This window comes from Zea mays, chromosome 4 (genome assembly GCF_902167145.1).
Source record: "Zea mays cultivar B73 chromosome 4, Zm-B73-REFERENCE-NAM-5.0, whole genome shotgun sequence".
Taxonomy (NCBI): domain Eukaryota; kingdom Viridiplantae; phylum Streptophyta; class Magnoliopsida; order Poales; family Poaceae; genus Zea; species Zea mays.
In genome coordinates, this window is record NC_050099.1 from 70,458,825 (window position 1) to 70,486,659 (window position 27,835).

At 43.0% G+C, this 27,835-nt stretch overlaps 2 protein-coding genes across 2 annotated transcripts; one reads left to right on the top strand and one right to left on the bottom strand.

Annotated features, from left to right (window-relative positions):
• Nucleotides 1–171: 171 nt before the first annotated feature.
• On the top strand, nucleotides 172–1,515 carry LOC109946021 (uncharacterized). Its single transcript, XM_020552555.3, has 2 exons — nucleotides 172–808; nucleotides 955–1,515. The coding sequence occupies exons 1-2, from the start codon at nucleotides 634–636 to the stop codon at nucleotides 1,251–1,253; spliced, it is 474 nt and encodes a 157-aa protein (XP_020408144.1). The 5' UTR covers nucleotides 172–633; the 3' UTR covers nucleotides 1,254–1,515.
• Nucleotides 1,516–21,548: 20,033 nt separating this feature from the next.
• Nucleotides 21,549–24,475, bottom strand: LOC109945743 (noroxomaritidine synthase). The gene is made up of 2 exons (XM_020552087.1): nucleotides 24,197–24,475; nucleotides 21,549–22,814 (listed from the first exon to the last, which is right to left on the bottom strand). The coding sequence occupies exons 1-2, from the start codon at nucleotides 24,473–24,475 to the stop codon at nucleotides 21,549–21,551; spliced, it is 1,545 nt and encodes a 514-aa protein (XP_020407676.1).
• Nucleotides 24,476–27,835: the final 3,360 nt, after the last annotated feature.

A 27,835-nucleotide genomic window follows, 5' to 3' on the forward strand; every position in this document is an offset into this window, starting at 1 on the left:
CATACATGTGGTTGATCTGCATTTACAGTTCGTGAAAACTACATATCAGAAAGAGAAAAAAATAGTGGACAATGTATCCCATCCCTCCGTTTGTACCAGTCGGTGACTGACAAGAGATGGAAATCCAGTTGGCTGGCTTGATCCTACACTGTGGTTGAGATCTGGCAAGCAAAGGCCAATGGTCCATGGAGACGGAGCAGCAAAAGGCCACCGAATCCGCACATTGCTGGTTCCATATGTCTCTCTTTTGCCTAGCAGCACATCACTAGAACCCAAAGAGAGAGAAAAACACAAGTGCCAGAATCAGCAACCTCTGCTGGGATTTAGGTCCCATTATTAGGCCTGGACTGTCCCTAATTTTGTTTCTAAACGCTATATAATCCAACGATGTGTAAAACAAGAACAGATGAACAGCTCCATTCACGTGGTTTCCTGATCTTTTTCAGATTGTTTGCCGTCGAGAGAGAGAGAGAGAGAAAAGGTCATAATGGAATCAGGTGCCGTCTTGCCAAATAAGGTGCTTGCCTTATCTTGGCACAGCAGTCAGCAGGATTTATAAGAAGAGTCTCCGGGGAGACTCCACGTCCGAGACTCAGACCTGTGAACTGCTTCTGGTGGCCTGTCCATCCCAAGATGAAGAGAGGCAACACCGTCCTCGCCACCTCCATCTCCGTCTTGGTCCTCCTATCCCTTGCCTCCCAGGTCTCACGGTGTGCAGCAGCAGCAGCATCTGAGGGAAGCGCCGGAGGAGTCTCCACGGAGCGGCGGCGGGTCAGGCCTTATCTCCAGGTGCAAGAACAATTGGATGGTACGGTCAGCATTGCTCTCTTTTTTTTTTCTTTTCTCTTAATTGGTGCCTGAAATATTGCCGTGTCGCCATGCATGATTGCACAACTTATCCTACGGAGAATAACTCGTCTGCGACAAACTGATTGGCTTGTTCGTGAACTGAAGGCGACATGAAAGACCACCTGGAAACCGGGAGTCCTAGCCGGAGGCTTGGGCCTGGGCATGAGGCGGCGGGCACAGTGGAGCTGGAGCATCATCACAGGAGGATTACCACCGGGCACAAGGGTGGCAGCGCGGGTGGAGTCGCCGGCGCCGCGGGCGGGCGGAACGTGGGCGGCGGCGGCGCCGTGACGAGGCCGCACGGATCCAAGAACGGCGCGGCGGCGCTTCCGGTGCCGGTGGCGTCCGTCCTGGCGGCGCTCGCCTTGGGCTGTGGCGTCGCTCTGTCAGCCTTGAGCTCCTGATGAAATAAAGCTCTTGTCTTTCTCGATTTGTTTCGTTATATTAAATATCATATCAAATTATCAATCATGGTGTGCAATGACATTTCACGCGAATTCTTTTTTTATTCTTACCCTTTCTTGTTTCTGTCCTCGGACAATTTCACATGGAGGAAACTTGTGTCAAATTTCTGCGAACTTCTGTTTATGCTTGATTGATGTGGAAAAATCGATGTATTTACTGTTACCAGCGTGGTCCTTTTGTAATTTATTACGTTGATCTTGATTCGTTGCATTCAGGCACTTGGTTAGGCTCTGCTGTAATATAATCAGATTATAAAATCAAACCTTGATCTAAACATGATTAATTATATAACATATATTATAACAAAACGTTTGATTATTATAATCTTATGATCTAGGTGAGACTAGATTACAAGGGACTATGCCCTAACATGCTAAAAGTCTAACTTATTTTCAACTGATGGTCTAACATACCAAACTATAATAGAGGATAAGATAGAAATTTTATACTTAGGGTCTGTTTGGTTGGGCTGTGGCTGTGAAAAAAGTTGCTGTGGACTGTGAGCTGTGGAAAAAGTTGCTGTAGTCTGTAAGCTGTTAAAAAGCTAAAAACCGTTTGGTGGAAACCACTAAAAGTCGTTAAAAATTCTTCGATATATGTTTTCACAGTTCCATCAGAAAAGTCACTAAAAGCAGGTCCAGAGGTGCTTTCAGATTTGCACTACGAGAAAGTCGGCTTTTAGAAAAAGCTGCTTCCTGGATCCAGCCCTTTGGTTGGCTTTTGGCTTTTAGGGGGCAAAAGCCAAAGCCAAAAGTCAAACCAAACACACCCTTAGCCTACCATAATCAATCACTTATATAATCTATAATTCTGATTATAATTTAGATTATAATAATCGAGTCGTGATCAAACAGACCCTTATAGTCATTTGTGGACAAGCGTCAGCAGTACGGTTTTTTGTCCAAAATCGCGGTCCTCCTGAAGATTAACCTTTAACCTAGCTCGAACATTATATTTCCTCTAGTTCTGACTGAATGGTCCTCGCCCCCTTCTCATTTTTTTTTGCAATAGAGGAACTGCTGGCCCGTGTACTGGTGGGCACAACTGGTTTTATTTTTTCTTTGTTTTTTTTCCAAAGTCCGCTTGTTTATTCTTTTTTTTTTATCTGAGAAAGAGACAACTGGTGGGCACAGTACAAATTGGAGGGTTCTGAAATTAATGCGAAACAATTTATTACAAACTATAAACTACCCCAACTGATGTCCCATTATTTATTATTTTAGATAAGGTTCAAGTTAAACTTATAAAACTTTAACTATAAATATTTATTTTGTTATCTCTACTACTACTTAAAAACGTAGTGTAGGCGTCCACAACAGGATGGCACACAGTTCTGCCCATTCCCGGACGCGCCCATACCCCGCCTCGTCTGTCGCGCCGCGTCTCTGTGCCAAGAATCGCGACCTCTCGCCCCCGCCCCGTCTCTCCCTACGCTCCCCTGGATCTCGCGTCACGCGTCCCCAACACACCCGCCGTGATGAGATCTTGGATCCCCGCGACATCCTCCTCCACCGCGCCATGGCCGCCCCCGATGTCCTCCGCGCCGCGCTCGCCCCGACTCGCGATGCGCAAGCCCGCCTCCACCACCGCCGCCACGCTCTCCTCGCACCCGCTGACCCTACGTCGTCTGGCCTGCCTGCTCGTCCTTCTCGGCCTCCACGCCGTCCTCCCCCGCGCCAGCGGAGAGGAGGTTGAGGTGACGCCGCAGCAATGACGCCGACGCTATGCTCGCCGCGGCAAACCGCACCTTCGCCATCATCATCCAGATCCAGGTGAGACCCCATCCCTTGTCGTGAATACGGTTGACCAGACGGTGCAGGCCACCTCGAGCAAGCCGGTTGCGTGCGTCAGCGACACCCCCTCGGGTATCGGCAGCAGCTGCCCCACCGGCGCCACCACCTTATCCGCGTACCCGCCGCCGCTGAGGAGCACACAAAACTGTGAAGCAAAAGCACAGAACCGACAACTGGAACATCAGCAGCAAACCTACCTTCGGTTGCGATTCCTCCTTCCCTGGCCGTGACCTCGAGAGGCACTGTGTCGAGTTCCTTCACCCGCATCTGCTCATGGTCCTTAAGGCCATCCATAAGAAAGGCTGTTCTGAACAAGACCTCAAGGACCTTTCTCAAAAGCTGGAAAAGGTTTTGCCTTTCTCACCCCCACTGATCGACCTGCCTTTTGAATTGGATTCAACACTCACCGTCCTATTTGCTTCCGATATACATACAATGTTTGTGATGAGATTGAGTTTTAACAGAGACGCCCAATTTGGTCTGGTAACCTTGCCAATCTTTTCAACTGATTATTATATAAAATAAACATTAGTTTTTTGTCAAGACATCTTACTAATGTTGTCAAGACCTTAGTAAACTGGCTAAGGCTCTAGATGCAATTAGATGCACAGGATGATCTTGATATCCCTTCCCACTTTTTTTCCTGTAGTTTGATGGATATGGTAAACTAGCTAAGGTTCTGGATGCAAGACCTCTTACTAATGTTGTCAAGGACCTCGAAGCCAAGATGAAAGGTGGACAGTCAATTTAAAGGGGTTGGGTCTTTCATGCAGATAGACTTCACAGGATGGATAATGTCATTGTTTAGTTGAAGATATGGTCCCACGCGCAGCATACATATAGAGAAGAATATGAGTTTTGTTTTATTCTTATCTCCTTCACGGGTTTTTTAATTTTTGGCTTCACTTTGCTCCCTGTCACAATCAAGCCAATTGTCAGTCAGTATGCATAGTCGTCCGCTATTGCTCTGTATCTTCAGCTTTTGTATGAGGATATTATATCATTTGTTTTGGTATATAAATCAAAGAACAGACCATGTTTCCAGTAGGCTTGTTCTGTACCAAACTGATCACTTGTTAATTATGTTGAATGAGGCCTGCTGATATTCACATTGAACAACAGCTAGGTTAATGTGTTGCTTGTGCCAGTCGAGCTACTTGGGTTGGGTGTACCTCAAGATTTTGTTTTGGGTAGAAAGACAGATGATCAGTATCCAACATAGATGATCATGCCAGTGGCCTAATTGTTGAATTCATTAGGCCCTCGCTGCTAGGTAGGGATAATGCAGGAGCCTTAGGAGTTGATTGGTCGTGGGATGAATTTTGAACCCTTAATATTTGCAGAACTCTACCACTCTAAAGGGACAACATGTTATGAAATTATAAATATATTAGTTTTGTTGCTCCAGATTATGCCAGACTTCTCATGCTATTGCATTTTTTATTTTGGGAATCCATTGATTATTTTTAAATAAAAAAGATACTACATGTATTGTCTTATTGTCACGATCCCGTAGCAGTTTTCATATGTGAAGATAGTTTATTTTCTAGATAAACTTCGTCTTTCATTTAAACCACTCATCAGCACTATAGTTATTCTTGTTTTCTCCATGTACTGGATTCCATTTGAAGAGTATTACATTTACTTATTCCTTAATTTTTATGTATGATGAAGCTGGAGACATGAAATCGCTCTGCTATACTTGTTTTGGTGTCATAATTACCCAATTCTTCCTTTGGAGAGTTGTCATACATGATTATGCACTTATTTGCATAATTGACAGGTTTATCTCTTGCTTACTGTTCCCTGCTTTATTGAGTGCTGCCAAATATCACGTTACTGTTAGAAATGTTATTTGATATTACTGTGTGGTATATTTGTTTTTCTATTGTGTGACCATGATACAAAGTCATAAGCACCCCCTTGATATTAATATTTTTAGTTTGACTGGATGGCTTGTGCTAACCCACTATAATGGCTCAATAGTTTTTTTGTAGTATGTACAGTGACACGAGATGACATCGAATGAAATATGTTACATGCCCTAGACTTTTTTTAACAATTATTTTTCTCATGTTTTAATATTTTAAAATACGACCCTGAATATCTTCCTTGTTTTAATATTTTTGGCTAGCTTTGGATCCTTGAATGATGTCTAAGCTTAGGCATTTCAAATAATTCATTGTTCTTTTCAGATGCTCATGACATTTCCCAATGCAACAAAATATCTGAAAAGTAAGTTCGATAAATTTTCTGGCTATGTGGATAAGCTATAATGTACTGACAATCTTTCATTCTTGTTTTAAGCAATTATAAGCTTTGGTAAGGTTGATCATGGGCACAAGGAAAAAGTTGAACAGAGTGTCTTGTCCATCTGCTCATGGGAAGAGTTTCTGTAACTAATAAGGTTCTCCCTTTCTAGCCAAATCACAGATGGAATGAATACATGCTTAGTCACAAGAACATTAGTAATGTGTCAAGGCTCAAGGCTATAATTTTAAATTTCTAGAACTATTTTTGATAGTTGTCGTTTTCAGTTATGTAGTGCTCTACTTACTGCACCTATTGAGATATTTAATAGAGAAATTAAATAAAGGATACTGCTACTCATATAAATATAGATATATTCTTGCTCCCTCAATATTCAAAACGTGCAAATCACAACCCTAGGTGATTATGAGAGAGCTTATGTGAAGTAATTCATATATAGAATGGCCCACGTGGCATATGGCATCTCACATTCTATGCCTCTTTTCTTTGCTATATGTGAAGGTAGGACTCACTAATACCATAGACGAGTTAGATCAGTAGAAAATGTTAAGCTCTCTTATTATTGGGGTTCCTAATGCTCTAGATCTACCGTAACTGATGGATTTGATTTAAACATTAGATATATCGACAATTAAGGAGATCTATGATAATGGTTGATGGAGCAAGCATATCTTGATTTTAGACGATCGAGGGAGTAAAATTCGGCACCCTAAAGCTCAGATTGCTGGTGCATGTAAAAATACTGGACCGGGAGGCTCCCAAACCCCTTTCTGGTTCAGTATATGAAGTATTTTTTACTCCTATAAGTTCAGCTGTGAAGTATTACTAAGCAAATCATTCACACTTTATGGTGATCTGTTAGACTGTTACTCTATACCATGACATGGTAATATGGTAGATACTTTTTGTTTCTTATATGTCACTTCTGAGTATATGTTGTTGAAACCTTACTATTCATGCTCTTGTTAGTTTCCTTACTTTAACCCTCCTTTTTTATACGCATGTTTGGCTAGTACACTGTTCAGGTGAATTTCAACGGATAGCTTTTTTCTTCTTCTAGAATATGCACGACAGTGTATTCAGTATCTTTTTCAGCTACATATATGTGTTACATGCTCGTACCTTTGCCTTCTTACAGGGCAAAGAAAGATGTCTCACTGAACTGAGAAATGAGCTTAAAATATTGGAGACTGAACATGCAGAATGTCTTGTGAAGGCGAGATCAAATAGGCAAATCAAGTCTTTCAGGTGAAATATTTAGTAATTAGTATTGGTTCTCACAGTAAAACATATATGCTCAAAGACTTCTCTGTTCCACAACTCCAGATTTCTATGATTTTTTCAATTTTGATGCTATTTGTTGGCATGCCGTACTTTTCATGTTTTTGTGTGGCCTAGATATCTATTTTCATGTTCTTGTTTCTTTGTATTACCTAAACAAACTCTCCTAAATACTGAACATCGTCGTACTAGATATATTACAAAATAATTTACGTGAACTGATGTATTTCTTGTCATAGTGTCGGCTTGCACTCCAAAGGAAACACTTGCAATACTGAAGTTATAAAAGGATTTTTCAGATCTTGCCTGCATACTACCGGATGCTGGAGGTACCGTGTTTCAGATTCACTGCTTGGAGCGATCAACATATCTATCAGTGTTATGAGCTCTGTGCTGTGACAAGCCCACCTCTCATTGGTACAATTGTTACCTATACAATTTTCTCTACAAGCTCCAGATATAAGTAATCAAATCATAGATGATATAATCATTGGATAAATTGTATATTCTTGTACTGTATTCCCTTAGTTCCGAATTATAGTTCACTTTGGTTTTGTCCCAATTCAAACTTCTTAAATTTTGAGTAATTTTATAGAAATTCACACCAATATCTGCAGCATGAAGTTTATTTCATTAAATTCTCCATGAAACTAATATTGGAAGAACATTTATTTGAACCTCAATATGTTGACACATTTTTTGAAAAACAAGGTCAAAGTTAGAGAGGTTTGAATGTTTGACTCAGGACAAGCTGAACTGCACTATAATTCGAAACAGAAGCATGTTAGTTGTTTGCTTTCTTCAGTACTCTTTACCTATACGTTTTTGCAATTGCAGGTCAAGCTTCTATCTGAACTAAAAAAATGAACTTAGAATCTCACACATTGAGCATAACGAAGTTCTTATGAAGATCATTTTAAATGAGCATGTCAAGTCATTGAGGTGAGACATTATGGAAGACACTGGGTGTCATGATACAAAATTATTAGTCAGGTCTCGGGTACATAACATCTAGGCTTTCACTTTTTTATTTTCATAATCTGACTGCTAAGTGAAGGACAGGCCTGGCACAGTGGCGAGAAGCCTCCCCACTGATCCAAAGGTCCTCGCTTTGACGCAGTCTCTCTGCAAAAACAGTGTTAAGGCTTGCCTTGGTTATTCTTTCCTCAGACTCCACTCATGTGGGAGCCACCAGCACTGGGTCTATCCTAAATCTAACTTCTAAGTGCTATGATGGCTTACACTTATAAGCAATGCTTGATTCATTACATACTTATTATCATCTTGAGAGGACAGACTTGTTTACATTTGTATCTGGTTTAAATAGTTATTTCATGAGGTGTTTCACTTGTTGCATGCAACAATAGCTCTTGTCATCTTCTTTAGGGAGTTTTCAGTTCTACTCCAAGTAAACTTTCTAGCAGTAACATTAACTATAAAATTTACTATGTACAGAATTTAATTTGGTCCATCTCTTTCCACCCTGTAGAATGGTTGGTTCCCAAAAATTTTCATTGTTCTTCTCAGGTTAGTACACGTCTGACCTTTTAATTTGCGTTTATTATTCTCATTCTGCACCCAAAGAAACATGCAGGGATTTGTGATGATATTACATGGGCTCATCACACGTTTATGTGCTTTAACCTACGCTTGTGTTGCCAGCATGACTCACAAAAACATGTTTTTGTGCTTCTTAGTTTTTGTGACTAGAAGGCTGCAGTTCAGTGTACAACTGTACATGACTTTCTTTTGATGGATGTAATATTTTTCATATTCTTTTGCATTTCAACTTTATTGTGATTTTCTGTTGCATCGCCTCTCAGTATAAAACTGTCGAACTGTAATCCTTCCAAAATCATACTATTACCTAAAAGCTAAAAACGATATGTTTGATCCAGCAATGTTCTGTCTCCGTATTCTCTGTCATGGTGCACTTATTAAAATTGCAGCCCACTTTTACTTTTTATATCGAGAGAATATGACTAAGAATCTAGTTTTACTTGATTCTTGACTTGTAGATACCTTTTTCTTCATATGAGACCCCACAAACTGCGTCGACCCCGACCTGGCCACCACGCCGCCATACCCTCATAGTACTTGCATTTGTTTCATAGAAACAATCTACTGTTCCTCGCAAGACGGGAGTTTATTTTGTATTGTAAGGTTAACCTTCATTTATTTTTTTCAAATGGTGAAATTCTGGAATCAATAGTATGTGTTTGTTTGATTTGGAGACATCTGGATTATTTTTAGGCGTACTGTGTCTGGGGTTTGCGTTTTTTTGTTCAGTAGCATAGATGTAATTCTGTTATTTGGTGGGTCTCATCCTCCCTTTACAGGAAGGCTTGTACTTCGGACATTCTTCTCTTTCTTATAAATACAAAGATTTACGACTATTGCAAGTTAGAGGTAAAAATAGTGTGTTTGTGCAAGCTCAAATCTTTTCTCATAACCATATAACACACATTTGTACATAAGTTATTGTGGTATTATATGTTTTCGTTGCAACACATGGGCACTCACCTAGTTTAGTTTTGAAACCTAATAATTATATGTTGATTTGTCTTAAAAGTACTTTTATAAAAGTACTATTTGGAGTTTATTTGTATTAAAAAACATTGGTCGAAGTTATTTTTAGAAACTGTGTGGTTGTCCTAAACGTCAACTAATAGAACACTGGATGGAGTACTCTCCAAGAATCTTTTGATGCGAAACCATTACACCATAGTCCTTGGATTTGTCTAAGCTTCTTCAACTCGCTAAAGTTAAGAATCTGTTTGTCAAACTCTTGATTCTATTGTCTGATTTAATGTCTTTATGATTTGAATTAGAGGTGGTCCTAGGATCTAGCCAATAAAATACATGTTTATACACTTTTTTTATGTTTTTTTATTTAGACCCAATGACTCTAATCTTGTTTACACACTTTTAAGATTAAATTGATTATTAAAGCATTCACTACATAAACAATAGATAAGTCATACATAATAAATAAAAGTATGTCCATGTAGAAAATTAAATCTATCTTGAACGCATCTAACAGAAGCACCAACGTGAAATTCATCATTACTCACAGCGATGGTCGTTCTAGCCTGGTTGAAGATGAGTTCATGATGTCGATGAAGTTTGTAGATAACACAGTGTAGGCCAACTTGGTGAGTAGTGTTGTGAGAGTTACCCAAAAACCTGATTTGCCCAAACTCATGCAGGTTCTTTAGCAGAGCGACGTTTCAGAGACACTACTCTCTTCATCGTTGTTATCATGCCGACGCCAGGAATGGAGGAGCCTGAGGTCGCACAACACCGAGGACTCCCTCGTCTATAATCCTTATATATAGTAGATTGGTTGTTTCTTATACCTTTTGGGAAGAACACCCACTACAATTTATAGGGGATTAGGATCATGATAATCATGGGTAAATAGGTAGGAAACTGACCCGCTTAAGGTCTCTATGATCTAATAGATTTAGTTCCAAACTTGTCATACAAGAAAAAGTCGTATTATTGTAGAAACCGACAAAAGGTAGAAACATAATTAGCACCAGTCGCCACATACCAAGCCAAAACTCACGCGAATAATCACACGAAAAACACGTACAAACGTTTGCATATATGTCCTTGTGGCTTTAGTTTCCTCCTTAGGCTTCCTTTCAAGATACAAGTTATTTAAGTTGGCTTCATCCCCTTTTATTTTTTATGTGAAATTAAAATTCACCTTTTCCACTCCCAGCACACATAAGAGAGTTTTTAATATTTATTTTGTGTTTTATTGTTAAGTAAATGGACCTAGCATTATAAACTCTAGCATTGTTTCAAGAGGTGTGCATCCACTGATCTATTGATCTGTCATTTTTGTGTTAGTACAAATCTTTATCCTCTATTAATTACGAGCAAGGCATACAATCTCAAATTCTGAATAATTTCCCCTTTTTGATAGAGATAGGGTTGAACTCAATTTGGAAAGTTATCCTCTTAAGTGCACCCTTGTTTATTCTTTTGCTTTTCTTCCTTTATTTTTTAGGAACAAGATCTATATAAGGTGGCTAATACAAGGAGAAAAGTAGTCATGGTTGCACAAAACCAAAAATTCTAGAGTATTCATCGTGTTCTTGAGAGTTCATGGTGATCAATTCATCCTAGCCGAAGCTTCAATCATCATCGGAGAAGAGTGCAGGCTAACATCTAGTACCAGAACCGTACGAGCTAGTGATGGATCACCACTATACTTTTGCCAAATAGTGGTCATTAAGGGCAACCATGTTGCCACATTTTGCCCTCGCATGCACAATATAGAGGGTGTAGTGAGGTCATAATCCACCTCACCATCATGAAGACATTCTCCACTAGGACTCAATTCCCCATGTTCATGTGTACCAACTACTAGGAGTGGCTGATGTTGATGTAGGTGAACTTGGAGGCAACATGGTGATCATACAATCAAGTTAGTGGAAGTCAATAAGATCATTTACCTCCACAACCACTTCACACTTGCCACAATCCTGCACTACATGCCACCCGACATGCTGAGCAGTCTTAGGGAGAGGAGAATGGTGGCAACAACACGTGTGTCGATTAAGCAGATCCATGTTAGGGTCTAGCAGGTGTGTGAGGTCAATGCGCAGTAGATCCACTATGAGTTCATTGCCTTGGTGTGGAAGGAGGTGGAGAACGCAAAAGATTTTGTGAACCACATCACTGGCTTGTTATTGACCTATGTTTCCTTGGTGACAACATCACCAACACCATGGTAGTGCAGAAGATGTTGCAGGATGTGCTACAAAACCTAGCTTATATTCCAATTTCTATCAATACCCTGCTCGACATCAACAACACCTCCATCGAGGAGGTGACTAGCAAGTTGTGTGTTATCAAGCAATGAGACAAGCTGTCACTCATTCTCAACAATCAGGGCTGATGACTTCTCTGAGAAGAGGACTAGTTCGTTAGGCTCAAGCTCCACAAGTCTGAGAAGAGGGGAAGTGGGAGCAGCTCCAGTGATGCTAGTGGCACAAAGTGTGGTGGTTGTGGGTGTAGCAAAGGCAAGAGCTTTGGATCCACATCATGCGATGGCTACAAGGTCTAGTTTGGTGGTGGACAACCCTCGAACCATTACAAGTGCAAGCACAACGACAAATAAGGCCATTGGGCTAGGGATTATCGTAGCAAGCCCAAAGGCAAGGACCACATTGTGCAAGCTAAAGAAGACTCAAAGCCCATGGTGCTCACTGCCCAAGCCACTGTCTTCCCCAATGTGTCACCATCACCATGAGCCACCATGCCTCTATCATCGTTCGATCGCCAGTCACCATGTGTTATTAAGGGTAAGGTCTTCATGTAGCTCAATGGTGAAATCGAGCTTGACGATATAGCAAGGCAACCAATCACATGTTGGGATACCAGGATGCATTAACCAACATCGACACGATGATCCATGGCACCGTCAAATTTAGCGAGGGCTTAGAGGTCATAATCGAAGGCTTTAACACTATGTTGTTCAAGGGCAAGACCAATGAGCACCTCTCGCTCATGTGGGTGTACTTAAAAGGCCAACCACCAACATCATTAGCCTTGGTTTGCTTGATGAGGACAAATGTGGCATCCACACCAAGCATGATAACCACTAGATCTGCCTAAAAGTGGCCTAGAGGGGGTGAATAGGCCACACTTAAAAATTTTACAACAAACTTGAAATGAACAGAGAATAACTCGTTCAATTGGTGTAGGCTGGTTCAACTGCTACCCAGGGGCAATTCAATTGCTTTGAACTAGTTCAACGGGAAAACAAGAAATAAACTGAATTGGTCTCTAAAATCACCAAACAAACTTTACGTGTGTGATGTCCTTGATGTTCCTTGGGGTCCAAAGTAGTAGATCTAAGAAGGGCACTTCTCAAAACCTACACACCAACAAAATATGGGCAAATCTTCTAAAGTATGATGAGAGAATGAAGAACAAGAACAATCACAATAATCAAGAGCACAAGAAACACAAGATTTATCTTAAGGTTCAGTCACACCACCAAGGTGCCCTACTTCCTCGTTGAGGCACCCATAAAGAGCCGAGTCTTTTCAAACCCTAATCCTCCCATCACCAATCACAAAGATCCAAGTGAGGTCACTTACTAGAGCTTGCTCAAAAGAGCAGGTAATACAAACTTCTTAGGGTCTTCCACAAGCTTTGGAGACTCACAAGCGACGCCTAGCCATCTAGGAGCTTGGAGCTCTAAGATTAATGAATCCACAAAGATCTTGTTGTTGCACCAAAGCTCGAATTAATAAGAACCAGATGGATTTAAAGATGAAGCACAAAGACCCACAACTCTCAATCCCACTCAAAGATTTCTCTCCAAAGATTTGAAATCAGAGAGGCAAGAGATGTGTGTGAGAGAGTGGGAAGTGTTCCTTAGGTTAGAAATGGAGTTCAATGTGTGCTCTTCTTTGGAGGAGAGAGGTAGAAGTGAGTATATATAGGTGGGGCTCCAAATCTAGCCGTTTGGGACTTTCTGCGCAAAAACCGGTTGAACCAGGGTCAAAACCGGTTCAACTACCTGTGCCATAGTCTGTCAGTCTGACTAACAGGCAGATGGCAGAATGGCTACTCAGCCCTGAAACCAGTTGAACCGCCCTCCAAGCCGGTTGAATTGGTTTTGAGCAGATCCAATCCAGATTCAACAGACTAGTTCAACTAGAAGCTCAACTAGCCAAAACCGGTTGAACTAGTGTAAGACCCTAGTTGAACCGGTTTTGAGCAGAGCTAATCCAAGTTCAACAGGCTAGTTGAACTAGAAGCTCAACTAGCCAAAACCGGTTGAATTAGTGTGAGACCCCAATTGAACTGGTTTTGACTAGAGGCAAAATAGGTTCTACTAACAGCTCAACTAGATTTTCTAGAGAGCATTATGGTGAAGTTGAACTAAAAAAGTTGAACTACATACTTCACCTAAGGATTAACAATGGTAAAATAGAAGTTTTGAATCAAGAATTTTGAGCTTTTAGTGTAACTACCTATACTCATTTGTGGATCCCTCTTGATAGTACGGTGACTCCTAAACTCACTAACTCAAATAAAAATTGAACTTAAGCTCCAATAGACACTTGGAACTCCAAACTTCAAATCTAAGTAATCATCGTACCTCATTGAGTTCCAATATGCTGCAATGTTCACCAAGAACATGTCCAAACACTAGAATGACCCAAACTCTGATTCTTTCTATATTTTCACTTTGTTGTCATTTTTCTCAAAGTCCACACAACCATGAGCCCTTTCTAGGTTCTTTCTTTGATACCTCTTCCTTGGACTCGTGACCGTTCTTCTTCACTTGTCTTGAGCTAGCAACCCTTGTGTCTTATGATTTAAATCATCTCATCATATATGAGTTAAACTGATGACCTCAAATCACGTCTTCTAATAATGTTGTGATCTTCATCACTGTATGACTCTTCATAATCTGATTAGTCTGTCGACATCTTGCACGTACTCTATTCTTCACCTTAGCCATGGTACCTTGCTCCACAAGCCATCTGCTTGTCCATCACCTTCTCTTAGTCCCTAGGAGCCTTTCCTTGCCTATCTTCACCCTATTTGACTGTCTCCAAGTCACATTACATTGAGCATTCATTCAAAATTCATTTATTCAATATTGTGAACATGGCTTGAATGTCATGTCATATTCATTTTGGCTTGACACTTTCTCTCATTCATTTCAATCTCCATCTTCATATTCCTAGCTTGATTATACCAATGCATAGTGATTTTCCAAATCTTTGTCCATATAAGAAAACCAACATAAAGACCATATTATATAGATTATACATTGTCTCCTTTGATGTCTAATTATCTGATAGATGATCTTTTGTCTTTTGATCTTCATGGAATATCCCATTTCCATATATCAAAATGATCTTACTTATGGGATATCCCCATCATTGTTTGGTGTTGATCCGTTATACCTTTATATCATGAAGCAATCCATGTATATGAGACATTTTCATATCGAACTTTGTCTCTCGACTATTTCCAATCCTGATTGCTTCTTCAACTTTCTTGTTCAACACTTAGCAAAACTGATTAATGCTTTAAATGTGTTGTTATCCAAATCACCAAAACCCACAAAGGGGCTAGATTCACTTTCACTGCTGCAATGATAAGTAGTGCCTGATTGCGTGAGTCGAGTCCTTGTTGAACCATCTATACTCACTACATGTGAAGATTAGACGACTACTATGTATGACTCCACACACTAGAAACAACATATGGTTTTGGCATGAGTGCTAGACCACCACCTCTTTGATGTCCCATGTAAGATTGAGAAGCGAGGCATGGTGCACGAGCTACCCCACATCGAGCACGCCCACTAACTCTATGACCGACTACATCAGCACCAAGCTAAAGAGGAGTTCGTTCTCCTCATAGGTGAAATGACGGGAAGAGGGGTTGCTAGACCTGGTCCATGGTGACATTTGTGGTCCTATCACACTAGCAACACCTAGCGATAAGGAGTACTTTCTTCTGTTGGTTGATGTCTAGAGTAGGTACATGCAGGCGACATTTCTCACCATTAAGAGCAAAACACTTGCTGCTGTCAAAAAGTTCCAAGCAAAGGTGAAGGTAAAGATAGACCAACGCCTACGCATGCTATGCACTGACAACATGTCGTTCACCTTTGTTGAGTTTGTGGAATACTATGTTGAACATGGTGTTGAGCGATATCACATGTTGTCATACACACTACAACAAAATAGTGTCATCGAGCGGTGGAACTAGACAATTCACCATGACACATAGTATACTAAAGAGCCAGAACATGCCAATGATGTTCTAGGGCAAGGCGGTCACCACCTCCATCATCCTACTAAATCGAGCACCCACCAAGGCCAATGATGACATGACATCATATGTGGCTTGGCATGGGCACATGCCTGATGTCTACTTCATGCACATGTTTGGGTGCATGATGTATGTCAAGATAACAAAGCCACGCCTGAAAAAGCTTGTTGATCGTGGCACTCTAGTTGTCTTCCTTTGTCTATGAGCCTAGTGCAAAAACGGGGCGCTTTATGGCCTATCAACGCGTCACGCCATTGTGTCTAGGGATGCGGTCTTCAACAAGCTAACATCCTAGAGCTAGAGTGTCAAGGATGGAGACCTAGAGGCTAGCGTAGACTTTGTCATGGAGTACCACTTGATGGAGCTGGTGTCAAGCATATCAATGCCAACACCACTACAGACTCATCCGAGCTCCTGATGATGCCACCCTCTACAACAAGCCCTAGCACTTAGAAGGCAGGGACATCAGTGGTGTCGCTCATGACACCGATCCCTCCTCCGTGACTCCAACACTGACACCGACCACTCCAGTCACAGTTTATCTCACCACCTCTAAATGTGGAGGAATTTTAGGATATCTACAACGACAATGTCCTGCCAAGGTATCGCACCATCAACAACATAACATCCTTACTATTTGGCTTCACTTTTATGATAGATAGCTATTGAACTTCCTCTGTAGATAAGGAGGAGCTAGCCACCTTCGCTGAGGCCGAGAAGCACCAGTCCTAGTAACATGCCATGATTGAGGAAATAGACTTCATTGAGAGCAACTAGAGATGACATATGTTGTCTCTTTTGCTCAGTCATTGACCGATCAGGTTGAAATGGGTGTATAAGACTTGGGCGGTTCACAAATGAGTCTATCTAATAGGTTAGGCTGTCTCCAGTAGATCATGCATATGGTGGCACAAAACACTATTTTGCACTGTTCATAAAGTGAAGTTTGAAATAGGAGATGGAATGGGAGATAGGATAGTAATCTGTTGGAGACAGCCTTACGAACCAACCTGGTTAATTCTAGAATCAACCTAAACAATTTTGATGCAAGTCCATGATGAAACCTTTCAAAAATTAGATGTATTTCATCAAGATTCCATATATGGTGATCCATATATGTCCTTTTGATCAGCTCTATGAGAAGAACACAATGGTGTAATCCAAAAAAATGCTAACAAAAAATTAGATCACACATTAGATAGAACTAGACCACATGAGCCACCACAGACCGAAAAACACAATGAGGATATCATACTTATGTGGTGAAACATGAAGATGTCTACGAGTAAACCACCAAAGGATGATAAATTGGTGCCTGCGTGACCAAGCACAACTAGTTTCGAAGAAAACTAGCAAAGAAACTAGCAAGGCTCTAGCTTGAGAAGGATCCATAGGGCAAGGATATTGTCAGGTTGTCCTTGGTCCGTCAAACTCAGGGTGCTAATCTTGATCGTCTGATATTGATAAGGTGATGAATGACAACATTAGGTTGTAAGATGGAAACAAGTACATATTACAGTCTATGGGTGTTTTCAATCCTCTCATGGCAACAAGAACGACAACATTAGTTGTAAAAAATTAGTTGTATACTAGATGTATCATCCTCTTATGTATATACTAGGTATGTGTCCGCACGTTGCCACGGTGCGGGAGAGCGTAGGGAGCGGCGCCTAGGCTACAAATATAATTATTGTTTATTTCTAAACACTAAAGTATGCGTGGTCTGGTGGTTAGCCCCAAATTTCTGGAGTAGAGGGGTGTGAGTTCGAGTGCTCGCTTTGCACTATTTTTTACGGGTGCTGGGTGTGGTGAGGGTGAAGTCGTGGTAGCACTAGGTGCTCATATTAGATTCTTAATCCTCTTATTATACTAAGTATATGTCCGTGCATTGCTACGAAATCAATATGATAAAATGCATTCATATGCAAAAACACTAATTGTTATTCTATACTTTTGTTAGCATCACTAAAAGTGGATGTTTACATATCTTATAAGATTAGTTAGGTGTCTGTTTGTTGCTATGACTATCCTCTGGGGGTGAAATGAGCGGGAGCGAAACCTAGGAGGCAAACTCGACAACAGAGAGGGCGACAACGAGCAGGGTGGGAGAGGAAAACCCTAGCGCGTCAAGGGTGTCAAAGGGGCACAGGTGCGGACCTCCGGTTTGCTAATGACCTGCAAAAGGCTTAATATGCTCAGAGGCCAGAATAAAGAATATAAGTAACCACAAGTTTTAAAAGAATGACAATACATAGAAAAAGCTGGCAAGTTAATTAGGATCCAAAAGCAAGACACTGAACCTTTGGGGCTCGCTTTGCTGTTGGTAGTGGCAGAGCAGGAAGTTGAGGTTGGTAGCCCTAGACGGCGCTGACAAGAATGGGAACACGAACGCCATGAGCTGCTACTAAGGGGGCACGACGACGAGTGCCTTGGCGCGCATGACGACTCGCGAGGGCGGCATCCAGAAGCGGCAGGTAGAGCCATTCTCGCAGAACCCATGTGCGAAGTGCATGCAGGTCCTCCACGCTCCGGTGCCGATGACCTCGGTGTCGCTGTGCGAGAAGCTGCGGTGGTGGATAACACACTGATCATAGTTAAAATGATTGTAATTAAAAAGATGTCCAAACTTAGTGATGCAGCAAGTATCCGAAATTAAAAAAATGGGAATGCACAAACCAATAGCACAACATTGTATGTGCTTGGATATAGTGCTTTTGCAAAAAAAGAACTGATCACGTGCCTTGTTAGAGGAAGAAACATGTTGTGAAAATATTCATAAATATTTACCATTTTTCATTAATGATATAGAAGTGGAAGGGAAAAACTTGTTTTAATTTTGGTAGCTTCAACAAGTAATCCTGCTCAAGTTGGATGAATTTGCAAGCAGGCCAGAGTAGATCTAGATATATAACACAAGTACTGAGCTAGTGGCCTAGATACAAGACAAAATACACCAATAGCAGCAACACTACTAGTTTTTTGCATCAGCTGAAGCAACTGGAAGAAACATTCTGTTCTAGTTAACATTTGGCAAGAAAGGCTTAGAGGTGAAAGAATGATATGAACATTGTATGGTATTATTTGAAGCCTCCAATCATCTACAATTCTACATCATACTTCAATACAAAAAGAAGACCATTCTCATCTTCAAGGTAAGCGAGAATTTAGAATAGAAAAGCCAAAGTAAGTATGATATTAAAACAATAAGTAGTCGTGTTTGTAGCTTACATCATAAAGGTCCCTCTATGACTGCAAAAGCAGTAATGTTGACATCCCACCGAGACGAATAAAATAGTTGCCTGAGGTGAGTACAAAAGGGCACTGAATTTTATATGCCATGAATCTCGGAGTTGACATCTAACAACATCCTTTTCTCAATTCAACAACAACTTCAATGAAAAGAAAAGGATACCTTAAGAAGACCCAAACACAAGTATGTGCATCCATAGTGATAAGACATGGCTCTAAGTAGAAATGAGCTATCATGGTGGTTCTAATATCCAACACTCCAGGAAGACAAAAGTTTGCCATAACAGGAGGTAGTTCTGAGGCAGTTAATAACTCAAGTAAATCTACACAACATAACTTAAAATACATTATGAGGCGGTGGCAATTAAGATGAGAATTTTACAAATACACATAACACAACTCCAAACAAATCAAGATGAGAATTTTACCAAGGAATATGTGGCGATGGCAATTATGAGTAGGCCAGCAGACCTAATTTTCAGAATGGAGCAACAAATGCAGTTAGTAACCGAATTATATCCATGCAGTTTTGTGCCACACACAATGCTTTATAAATCTGAATTGCAAATACATTTATGAAGTATATGTTCAATGACAAAGTGTCACCAAAATTTGGCCATGAAATTGGACAAAAATAGCCACAATTTAGCAGCCAACAGTATAGTGTACAGATGAAATTAATTAGCCTGGGATTCAAGATAGATTAGTGAAAACTTTAGCTCCCAAAGGGAGCTAATGGCTAAAGTGCCACTCTTATTTGCACATATAAATAGGAGTAGTTTTTTGCTTGCTTTGAAATGATGCCTCAATATTTCTTAAAAGGAAAGATACACAAAATTACAATTTGGTGGAATGAAACTTAATATTTTTTTAAGACCACGAAGATCCTAGTTTTCTTTCCTATTCACTTTGAGGTAGAGGACAACCTTCACATTGTCGTAGTCACTCTTGTTGACTTGGACATGCAAGAAATATATCAGTGTGATTTAAGGAAAAAGTTGTTATAACAAAAATGTCAAGTTCAAACAGCTAATGAAATCGCCAGTTTCAAGGGTGCATACCTTGATTTGCAGCAGGGTACAATCATTTATAAACTAAGCAAAAAGCATCTACCAATTGAATCAACTCTACCACAAAATTCTGAAGAATATATTTGTTTGTATCCAATGTCAACTCTAAATCACGAATCACCAAACAAGTTATCACTATCATCGGTTGAATTCATGTTTAAATTCATGCTATGTGTCTTCTCCTCCACGGGCTGATCATCTGATTTGTATGCCCAAGATGAGCCCACTTTTGCTGGAACAGAATCCCCACAAAGGTCACTATAGATTCCAGGTATTGTTGCGCTCTTCACTCTTTTAAGGACCGCTTGTAGTTTATTTGATATAAAAGGCTAGGAGTTGGGAATAGAGCAGTTATGTTCTTTCGCAAAAGTCACTGTCCAACTTCAAGTTCAACAACATTGTCTTTTGTTAATCTCTCATTTTCAATAAATGTGCCATGAACTGATTCTAAGTCAATAACATAGATGCAGAAATGAAAAAGCATGGATATGCGTTTAGTAGTAAACCTAGCAGCCTAACACAGGAACTCACAACAAAACAAAGCCTTGGAATGTAGGTAGGTTGTATGCAACTGCTCGAAGGTGAACTCTTGGAATGTAGGTAGGTTGTATGCCTCCTCGTCATCCGTCACTATAGATAGAAAAAAGTGTTACAGTAAAAATACTCCAAATTCCATGGAAAATCTAATCCACTTGACGAACAAAGCCTATTGCAGGCAAATCAGTAGCCATCAAAGAGTCCCAAAATCAGAAACATTTCCAGTAAAAAACCCACATAAGTTGTGTGGACACGCAACTACAATTATCACCAATCGTACTGGATGGAACTCTACTCAATCTAACAACCATCCAAATGCGGATGTGGCAGGCGGGAGACCGTGGAGGGTCACTTGTTGGAGGAGGCGGGCCCAGGCGGGGGCAGGTGGTTGGAGAAGGACAATGAGGAGAAGGCGACGATAGTGGTGGCGGGGTCACCCCCGAGGTCAGCGGAGTCACCTGCGAGGTCGGCGGCGGCCATGTCTAGCATGCGAATGAGGGAGATGAGGAGGTAGGCCAGCGACAGTGCCGGGTCGCGAGGATGGGCGGGCATCGCTCGGTGGGGGGGGGGAGAGGCGGGCGTGAGGGAGATGAACTGATGAACGCGCGGTGAGAGGGTGGGGTGACGGTCCGAGGGCACGATGAGGGGGGGTGTTGGGGGCGGGCATCACGACGCCAGGGGAAAGGGGGCGCGGGCATTGTGGCGTCGGGGGGTGATTGTGGAAGGGCGGTGACAACGCGGATGGCAGTCGGGGCACGTGGGGGCGGTGATGGCGCGCGGATGGTGGCCGAGGCGATTGTGGAAGGAAGGTGACAGCGCGGATGACAGCGGAGGCACATGGGGGCGGCGATGGCGCGGTGGCGGCCGAGGCGCGTGGGGAAGGGCGGTGATTGTGCGGTTGGGAAGGGCGGTGACGGCATACGGCAGTGTGGCGAGGGCATGGTGAAACGTGGACGCTCACAATATGATCATATAGAGTAGTATATATATATATATATATATATATATATATATATATATATATATATATATATATATATATATATATATATATATATATATATATATATATATATATATATATATATATATATATATATATATATATATATATATATATATATATATATAGGGGCATGGTCTTGTTCTATAAGAAAACAAGTACAGAATACAGTCTAGTAGTGTTTTCCATGCAGCGATGTCTAGTTTATGGCTTATTGCGTTCCTCTCTCCTAGTGACGGTAACCATGAGTCCGTTCTCCATCTGTAGAAGGATGGATAACTTGGGCTTGATGCTCTGCTCTTCCAAGACCTCCACATCGAAGTTCCACACCACGGCGGCAACAATGGTCTTCATCTCCATGATCGCGATGTCCTTGCCTAGGCACATCCTCGGCCCTGAGCTAAAAGCCAAGAATTTGCAGGACGGCACATACCGTAGCTTGGTTCCATCCTCGGAGAGCCACCTCTCAGGCCTAAACTCATGGCTGTCCTTGCCCCAGACACTCTCCATTCTGCCCATAGCATAGATGGAGACGAGGATAGCCTCGCCACGGCGCACCCGGTGACCGCTCGGCAGAACGTCATCGGCCACCACGTTCTTGCGCTCCAGTGGGCCTGGCGGGTACAGCCTCAGGGACTCGAACAAGGTCGCTTGGAGGTAGACCAGCGGTTTCGTCTCTGATGGCTCGAACACAACCATCTTGCCCCGATCATCTTTGCGAGAGGCGATCGGTGCCAGTTCCTTGCGGATGCTGGAGACGACGCGAGGGTTGTTCGCGAGGCTGTACAAGAGCCAGGGCAGCGCTGTGCCGATCGTGTCCCGCCCGCCGATCATGTAGTTGAGAAGCGTCTTGCGCAGCATGGCATCGCTGCATTCAGGGTCATCGACGTAGTGAGAAACGATGTCGACCACCTTGCCGTCTAGTACTCCCCCCTCACTACCGAGCTGCCTTGCGGCGTTCCTCTTCTCCATCATCTCCGTGACGAAGCCATGCAGCACTGTGTGCGCGGCCGCCAGCCTCCTCTCCGGCCCGACGTCTAGCCACCTCATCGCTTTCCATAACGAGGGGGACACGGTCTGGCGGAAGAAGCCGACCTCCATCACCGTGTCCATGGCGTCCGCGACACGCATAGACGGCATGTGAGGGGACAAGCAGCCAGGGTCCACGCCGAATACCGGCGTGGCGGTCTGGTCGAACACCAGCCTCGCGCACAGTTCCTGCATGTCGAACGGAGCTGCTGCGCTCGCCATCCGGGCCAGGAACGGGAGGAGGCCGTCCGCCACTTTACCGCGGCAGCAAGTGGCCATCGACGAGACCATCTCTGGGTTGCTCAGGATGCCCTGGGTCTTGGCTCTCTGCCGGCGGCAGGCCTCGCCGTCTACGGTCAAGAGCGTACCGCTCACGACGTCGAAGGCTTCGGCGAACGCCTCTCCCTTGAGGTAGTTGGCATGGTTCGCGGTGAAGATGTGCTGTGTTGGAACCGGACAGCCGACACATGGTGTGTCCGTCGGGGCCGCCCGCACACACGGCGCGCCCACCTAGGCTGTCGGGCCGCGACACACGCGCCCGCACGTATAGCAGCGGGCTTTAGGTCTCTTGGGCCAACACTCCCCCTAAAAAGCTAGCCTGATAGGGGGTTGAACCCTCAACCATATAAATCATGCTTTTCCACTCTCACCAGACAATGTGGGACTATTCCCAACAATCTCCCCCTCACACATTGTGAGCCGAGATTTGTCTTGAAAATGCACTGGGCCAACCTGGCTCTGATACCAATTGTTGGAACCGGACCACCCACACATGGCGTGTCCGTCGGGGCCGACCGCACACACGGCGCGCCCACCCAGGCTGTCGGGCCGCGACACACGCGCCCGCACGTATAGCAGCGGGCTTTAGGTCTCTTGGGCCAACACTCCCCCCAAAAAGCTAGCCTCATAGGGGTTGCACCCTCAACCTTATAAACCATGCTTTCACACTCTCACCAAACAATGTGGGACTATTCCCAACAATTCATTGTTGGGAATAGTCCCACATTGTCTGGTGAGAGTGGAAAAGCATGATTTATATGGTTGAGGGTTCAACCCCCTATCAGGCTAGCTTTTTAGGGGGAGTGTTGGCCCAAGAGACCTAAAGCCCGCTGCTATACGTGCGGGCGCGTGTGTCGCGGCCCGACAGCCTGGGTGGGCGCGCCGTGTGTGCGGGCGGCCCCGACGGACACACCATGTGTCGGCTGTCCGGTTCCAACAATTGGTATCAAAGCCAGGTTGGCCCAGTGCATTCTCAGACAAATCTCGGCTCACAATGTGTGAGGGGGAGATTGTTGGGAATAGTCCCACATTGTTTGGTGAGAGTGTGAAAGCATGGTTTATAAGGTTGAGGGTGCAACCCCTATGAGGCTAGCTTTTTGGGGGGAGTGTTGGCCCAAGAGACCTAAAGCCCGCTGCTATACGTGCGGGCGCGTGTGTCGCGGCCCGACAGCCTGGGTGGGCGCGCCGTGTGTGCGGTCGGCCCCGACGGACACGCCGTGTGTCGGCGGTCCGGTTCCAACAATTGGTATCAGAGCCAGGTTGGCCCAGTGCATTCTCAGACAAATCTCGGCTCACAATGTGTGAGGGGGAGATTGTTGGGAATAGTCCCACATTGTTTGGTGAGAGTGTGAAAGCATGGTTTATAAGGTTGAGGGTGCAACCCCTATGAGGCTAGCTTTTTGGGGGGAGTGTTGGCCCAAGAGACCTAAAGCCCGCTGCTATACGTGCGGGCGCGTGTGTCGCGGCCCGACAGCCTGGGTGGGCGCGCCGTGTGTGCGGTCGGCCCCGACGGACACGCCATGTGTGGGTGGTCCGGTTCCAACATGCTGGACGTTTGCTGGGTCGCTTGTGATGAAGAACCTGGCGCTGCTTGCCCCAGCAGCTCCGACCTTGAAGTTGCACCCTGACGCAGCGAGGACGGCGGTGAGGTAGTCATGGAAGTTGCGGAGATTGGCTACGAATGAAGGGAGGATTCCGACTACTGGCCAGTCTATGGGGAGCAAGGGGTTCTCTGATCCTCTTGATTTTATGTACATGTAGACTGATACAATTAGAATTACTACTGTGGAGATGAAGAGATATAGGAAGATGGACAAGGCCATAGTTGGTATTATATCTAATCACCTGTTGTACGTGAGATGCAAGTATCGATCGTGAAGCAGTGAAATTAAAAGAGAAGCAGGGAGGGAGTTTATATAGATGCTTCAGTTCTTTTTGCTAATCAAAGCAAACCAACCACCAGGATCCAACTATGCACAATAAATGGCGCAAAGGACTACCTCGTGAAACACACCTCTCTAATTAAGGGGGTATTTGAGACCGTTATAGGTTCCAACTTAAATTTAAAGTTATAGTTTATAATATAAATTTAAACGGTTAAAACATATTTTTAATCTAAATAAGAAACAAAATAATTTATCTATATGTTTCTAAAGGTCTACAAGTTTACAATTTTCTAAAGCTCCTGATAACCTGTTTCACTGACTTTACCGAATTTTATAAGGGCATGTACAGTGGAGAGACACCAAAACGGTTCTCCAAGCACAGGAGACAACCAAGAGACTCTATTGTACAATGGAGTGTCTATAAGCGTAGTCTATTAATAAATACAGAATTAAATGTATTTGTATAGCATCAGATCGATAGAACAGACGATAAATTCGTACAGTGGGAAGTGAGGCGTCTGTTGCTACTTGGTTTACGAGCCAGAGGCGTCTCTTCACGGAGAGATGGCTCTAAGATTTTTTTGCAAATAACCCCCTTAAACAACTTAAGAGACTCCACATTAAACACCACTGTACATGCCCTAAACTCAAGCAATTCTAAACGACGCCTAAATACCGTCACCGTATTTTTGGTTGGAATTTGGGTCAGTTGGCACGTAAAATTAGAATAAAGGAGGAAAGTGTTTCACCTGCCTGGAGTCCGCGCGCCAGGATGGTCTCCTAACTTGGCTAGATCAGATCACTAGGCTAGCTAGAGTAGTTGGCTAGATTTTGGTGGTGATCGAGATCAACTTTTGCAAGTTTGTCAAATCAGTTCATTTTGAAATTGGTTTTTGAATTTGTTTCCTATCAGGATAATACTACTCTCTCTATACGAGAGGACCACAGTTGATTGAGGTATCCAATATCCAATTAATCAAAAATACATCTAATACCCTTTTATCCTCCCCCTCTACTTTAGTGTTCGTCATGTCTCCGGTGAGATTTGGTAGCAGTGTATGTTAGAGAAATAGACATTTTCAGTTTTAATTTAATCCAGAGAACCAGAGTGATATATGTGACGACATGTATGCGCATGTGTATCACTACTTATATAAGCAGTAAACAATAGTAAAATATGCACAAATATGAAGAACAGAGTGTACCCCGCGGAGGGACCGATGCTCAAGTCATCAGTGGCTCCATTCACATGAGACATCTCGTGTGTATGTTCGATGTAATCGTACACAGTTGATGTAGGCAGATGTACGTAGTGCTGTCCCACGAAAGGCGCCGACGGCGAAGAACTAGATCAGCGTTAGTCGAGCGGACAGAGCGAGCGGTCGCGAGTACGCTCCCAAAAACCTGATCGGCCCATGCAAGTGTAGCTCTGCGGACGGCGATTTCGGAGGTTTACTCTCCCACTCTCTCTGTGCTCGTATAAGGTGGGACGAGAATGGGCGGTGTGCAACTCGTCTGAGAATCTTTCCACGTGTAACCAGAAGCAGTCTCACATCCTCCATATTTGTACACGCGTAGAGGGAGGCGAATGGACAGTAACAGTCGCCATCAGAGCTACCGTTACAGCCAGCCAGAAACTGACGCCATCAGAGACGCCCGTTACTAGCCGACAACCATTACAGCCCATCCGTTACTAGACATAACAGAGGAAACGACCAGTAACGAACGACAGTAATGGACGACCATCACTCCAGGCAAAATGCGCAACTATTAGGAAGAAATATTCGGACCAAGGTTCGATCTACCACGGCCACGGCCTCGGCCTCGGCCTCGGCCACGACCCTGCCCGGCCGACGGCGCGAGCGCATGTGACAGTACTTCATTATTTTCTCAACTTCTCAATAGATGCACCAATGGTCCACCTATTTAAGTTGATTGATTTGTCCCTTGAACTTCTGGTATGGTACTAAAGTATTAGTACACCGTAGCATTGAAGTGTGCCTTTAGCATTGACTATTATTGAATATTAATTTACGCTAGGCCCACATTAATCCAACAATCCCCACCAAATGCTAAGTCACACTAAAATGCTCTCATCATCTCAAACATTTGATATACTCGTGTTTCGATGGAGAGTGTTAAGTTAAACATCCACCTAGAACCCAGACTACACTTAACCATAACTGCACAATGGACTAGGCCTTGAATTGAAAGTTTTGCATGGAATAAGTTTCATCTAAACTCTTTACCAGTACTAGATTGCCAAGCACATCCTCTCTAGTTGGAGCATATGAGTCAAACTCCATAGCCTTTCATGGGTATCTAGAGACCACCCAGATCTCATAAACTGTGACTAGCAGTTAACCCATATAGGTATGTTCTCTAAAGATGTTCTATAGGACAACATCTTTGCTTCACAAAGCCATTTGAAACATATTAAGTTATAAACACCAACCTACCTTACAGTAAGGAAAGACGTGCATTTGAAATGAACCTTATTAAGGGTCTTTCCTCTCAGTCTACCACTAGCTTGTTTCACCATTCTAATTCATGGGATCTCTGATCATATAGAACATGTTACCACTATAATAAACTTTAGGTGGGTCTCAAGCTCATCTCACTTATGCACTATCTATCACACTACGTGATAACCCCTTAGTAAATTGATCCGCCAGATTTTTAGACGCATGGACATAGTCCAACGCTATTACAAGTTTCTCAATTTCCTGATAGATTTTAAACGCCTCTTTATGTGCCTTGTCGACTTCATATTATCCTTAGAACTGTTTATCTTAATTATCACAGTCTGATTATCACAGTTCATAGAAATGGTCGACACAGATTTTCAACCACCGGTAAATCCATAAGGAGTTCATGAGGCCACTCAGCCTCAACTGAAGCGATATCTAATGTTGTGAGTTCTGCTTCCATAGTCGATCATGTTAAGATGGTCTGCTTGCAAGACTTCCATGAAACAGTGCCACCTCCAAGTGAAAACACATATCCACTTGTGGCATATATCTCATCAGCATCAGACATCCAATTTGCATCACAATAACCCTCCAGTACTGTTGGGTACCCGATATAATGGATGCCTAAACTCATAGTACCTTTTATATAGCGCAAAACTCTCTCAAGAGCACGCTAGTGATCGTCTCCCATATTTGAAACAAATCAGCTAAGTTTTCTCACAGCAAACGCGATGGCAGGCCTTGTAGCGCTAGCTAAGTACATGAGTGAACCAATTATTTGGGAATATCTCAATTGATCCCTAGGTGTCCTTCAATTTTTCTTCAA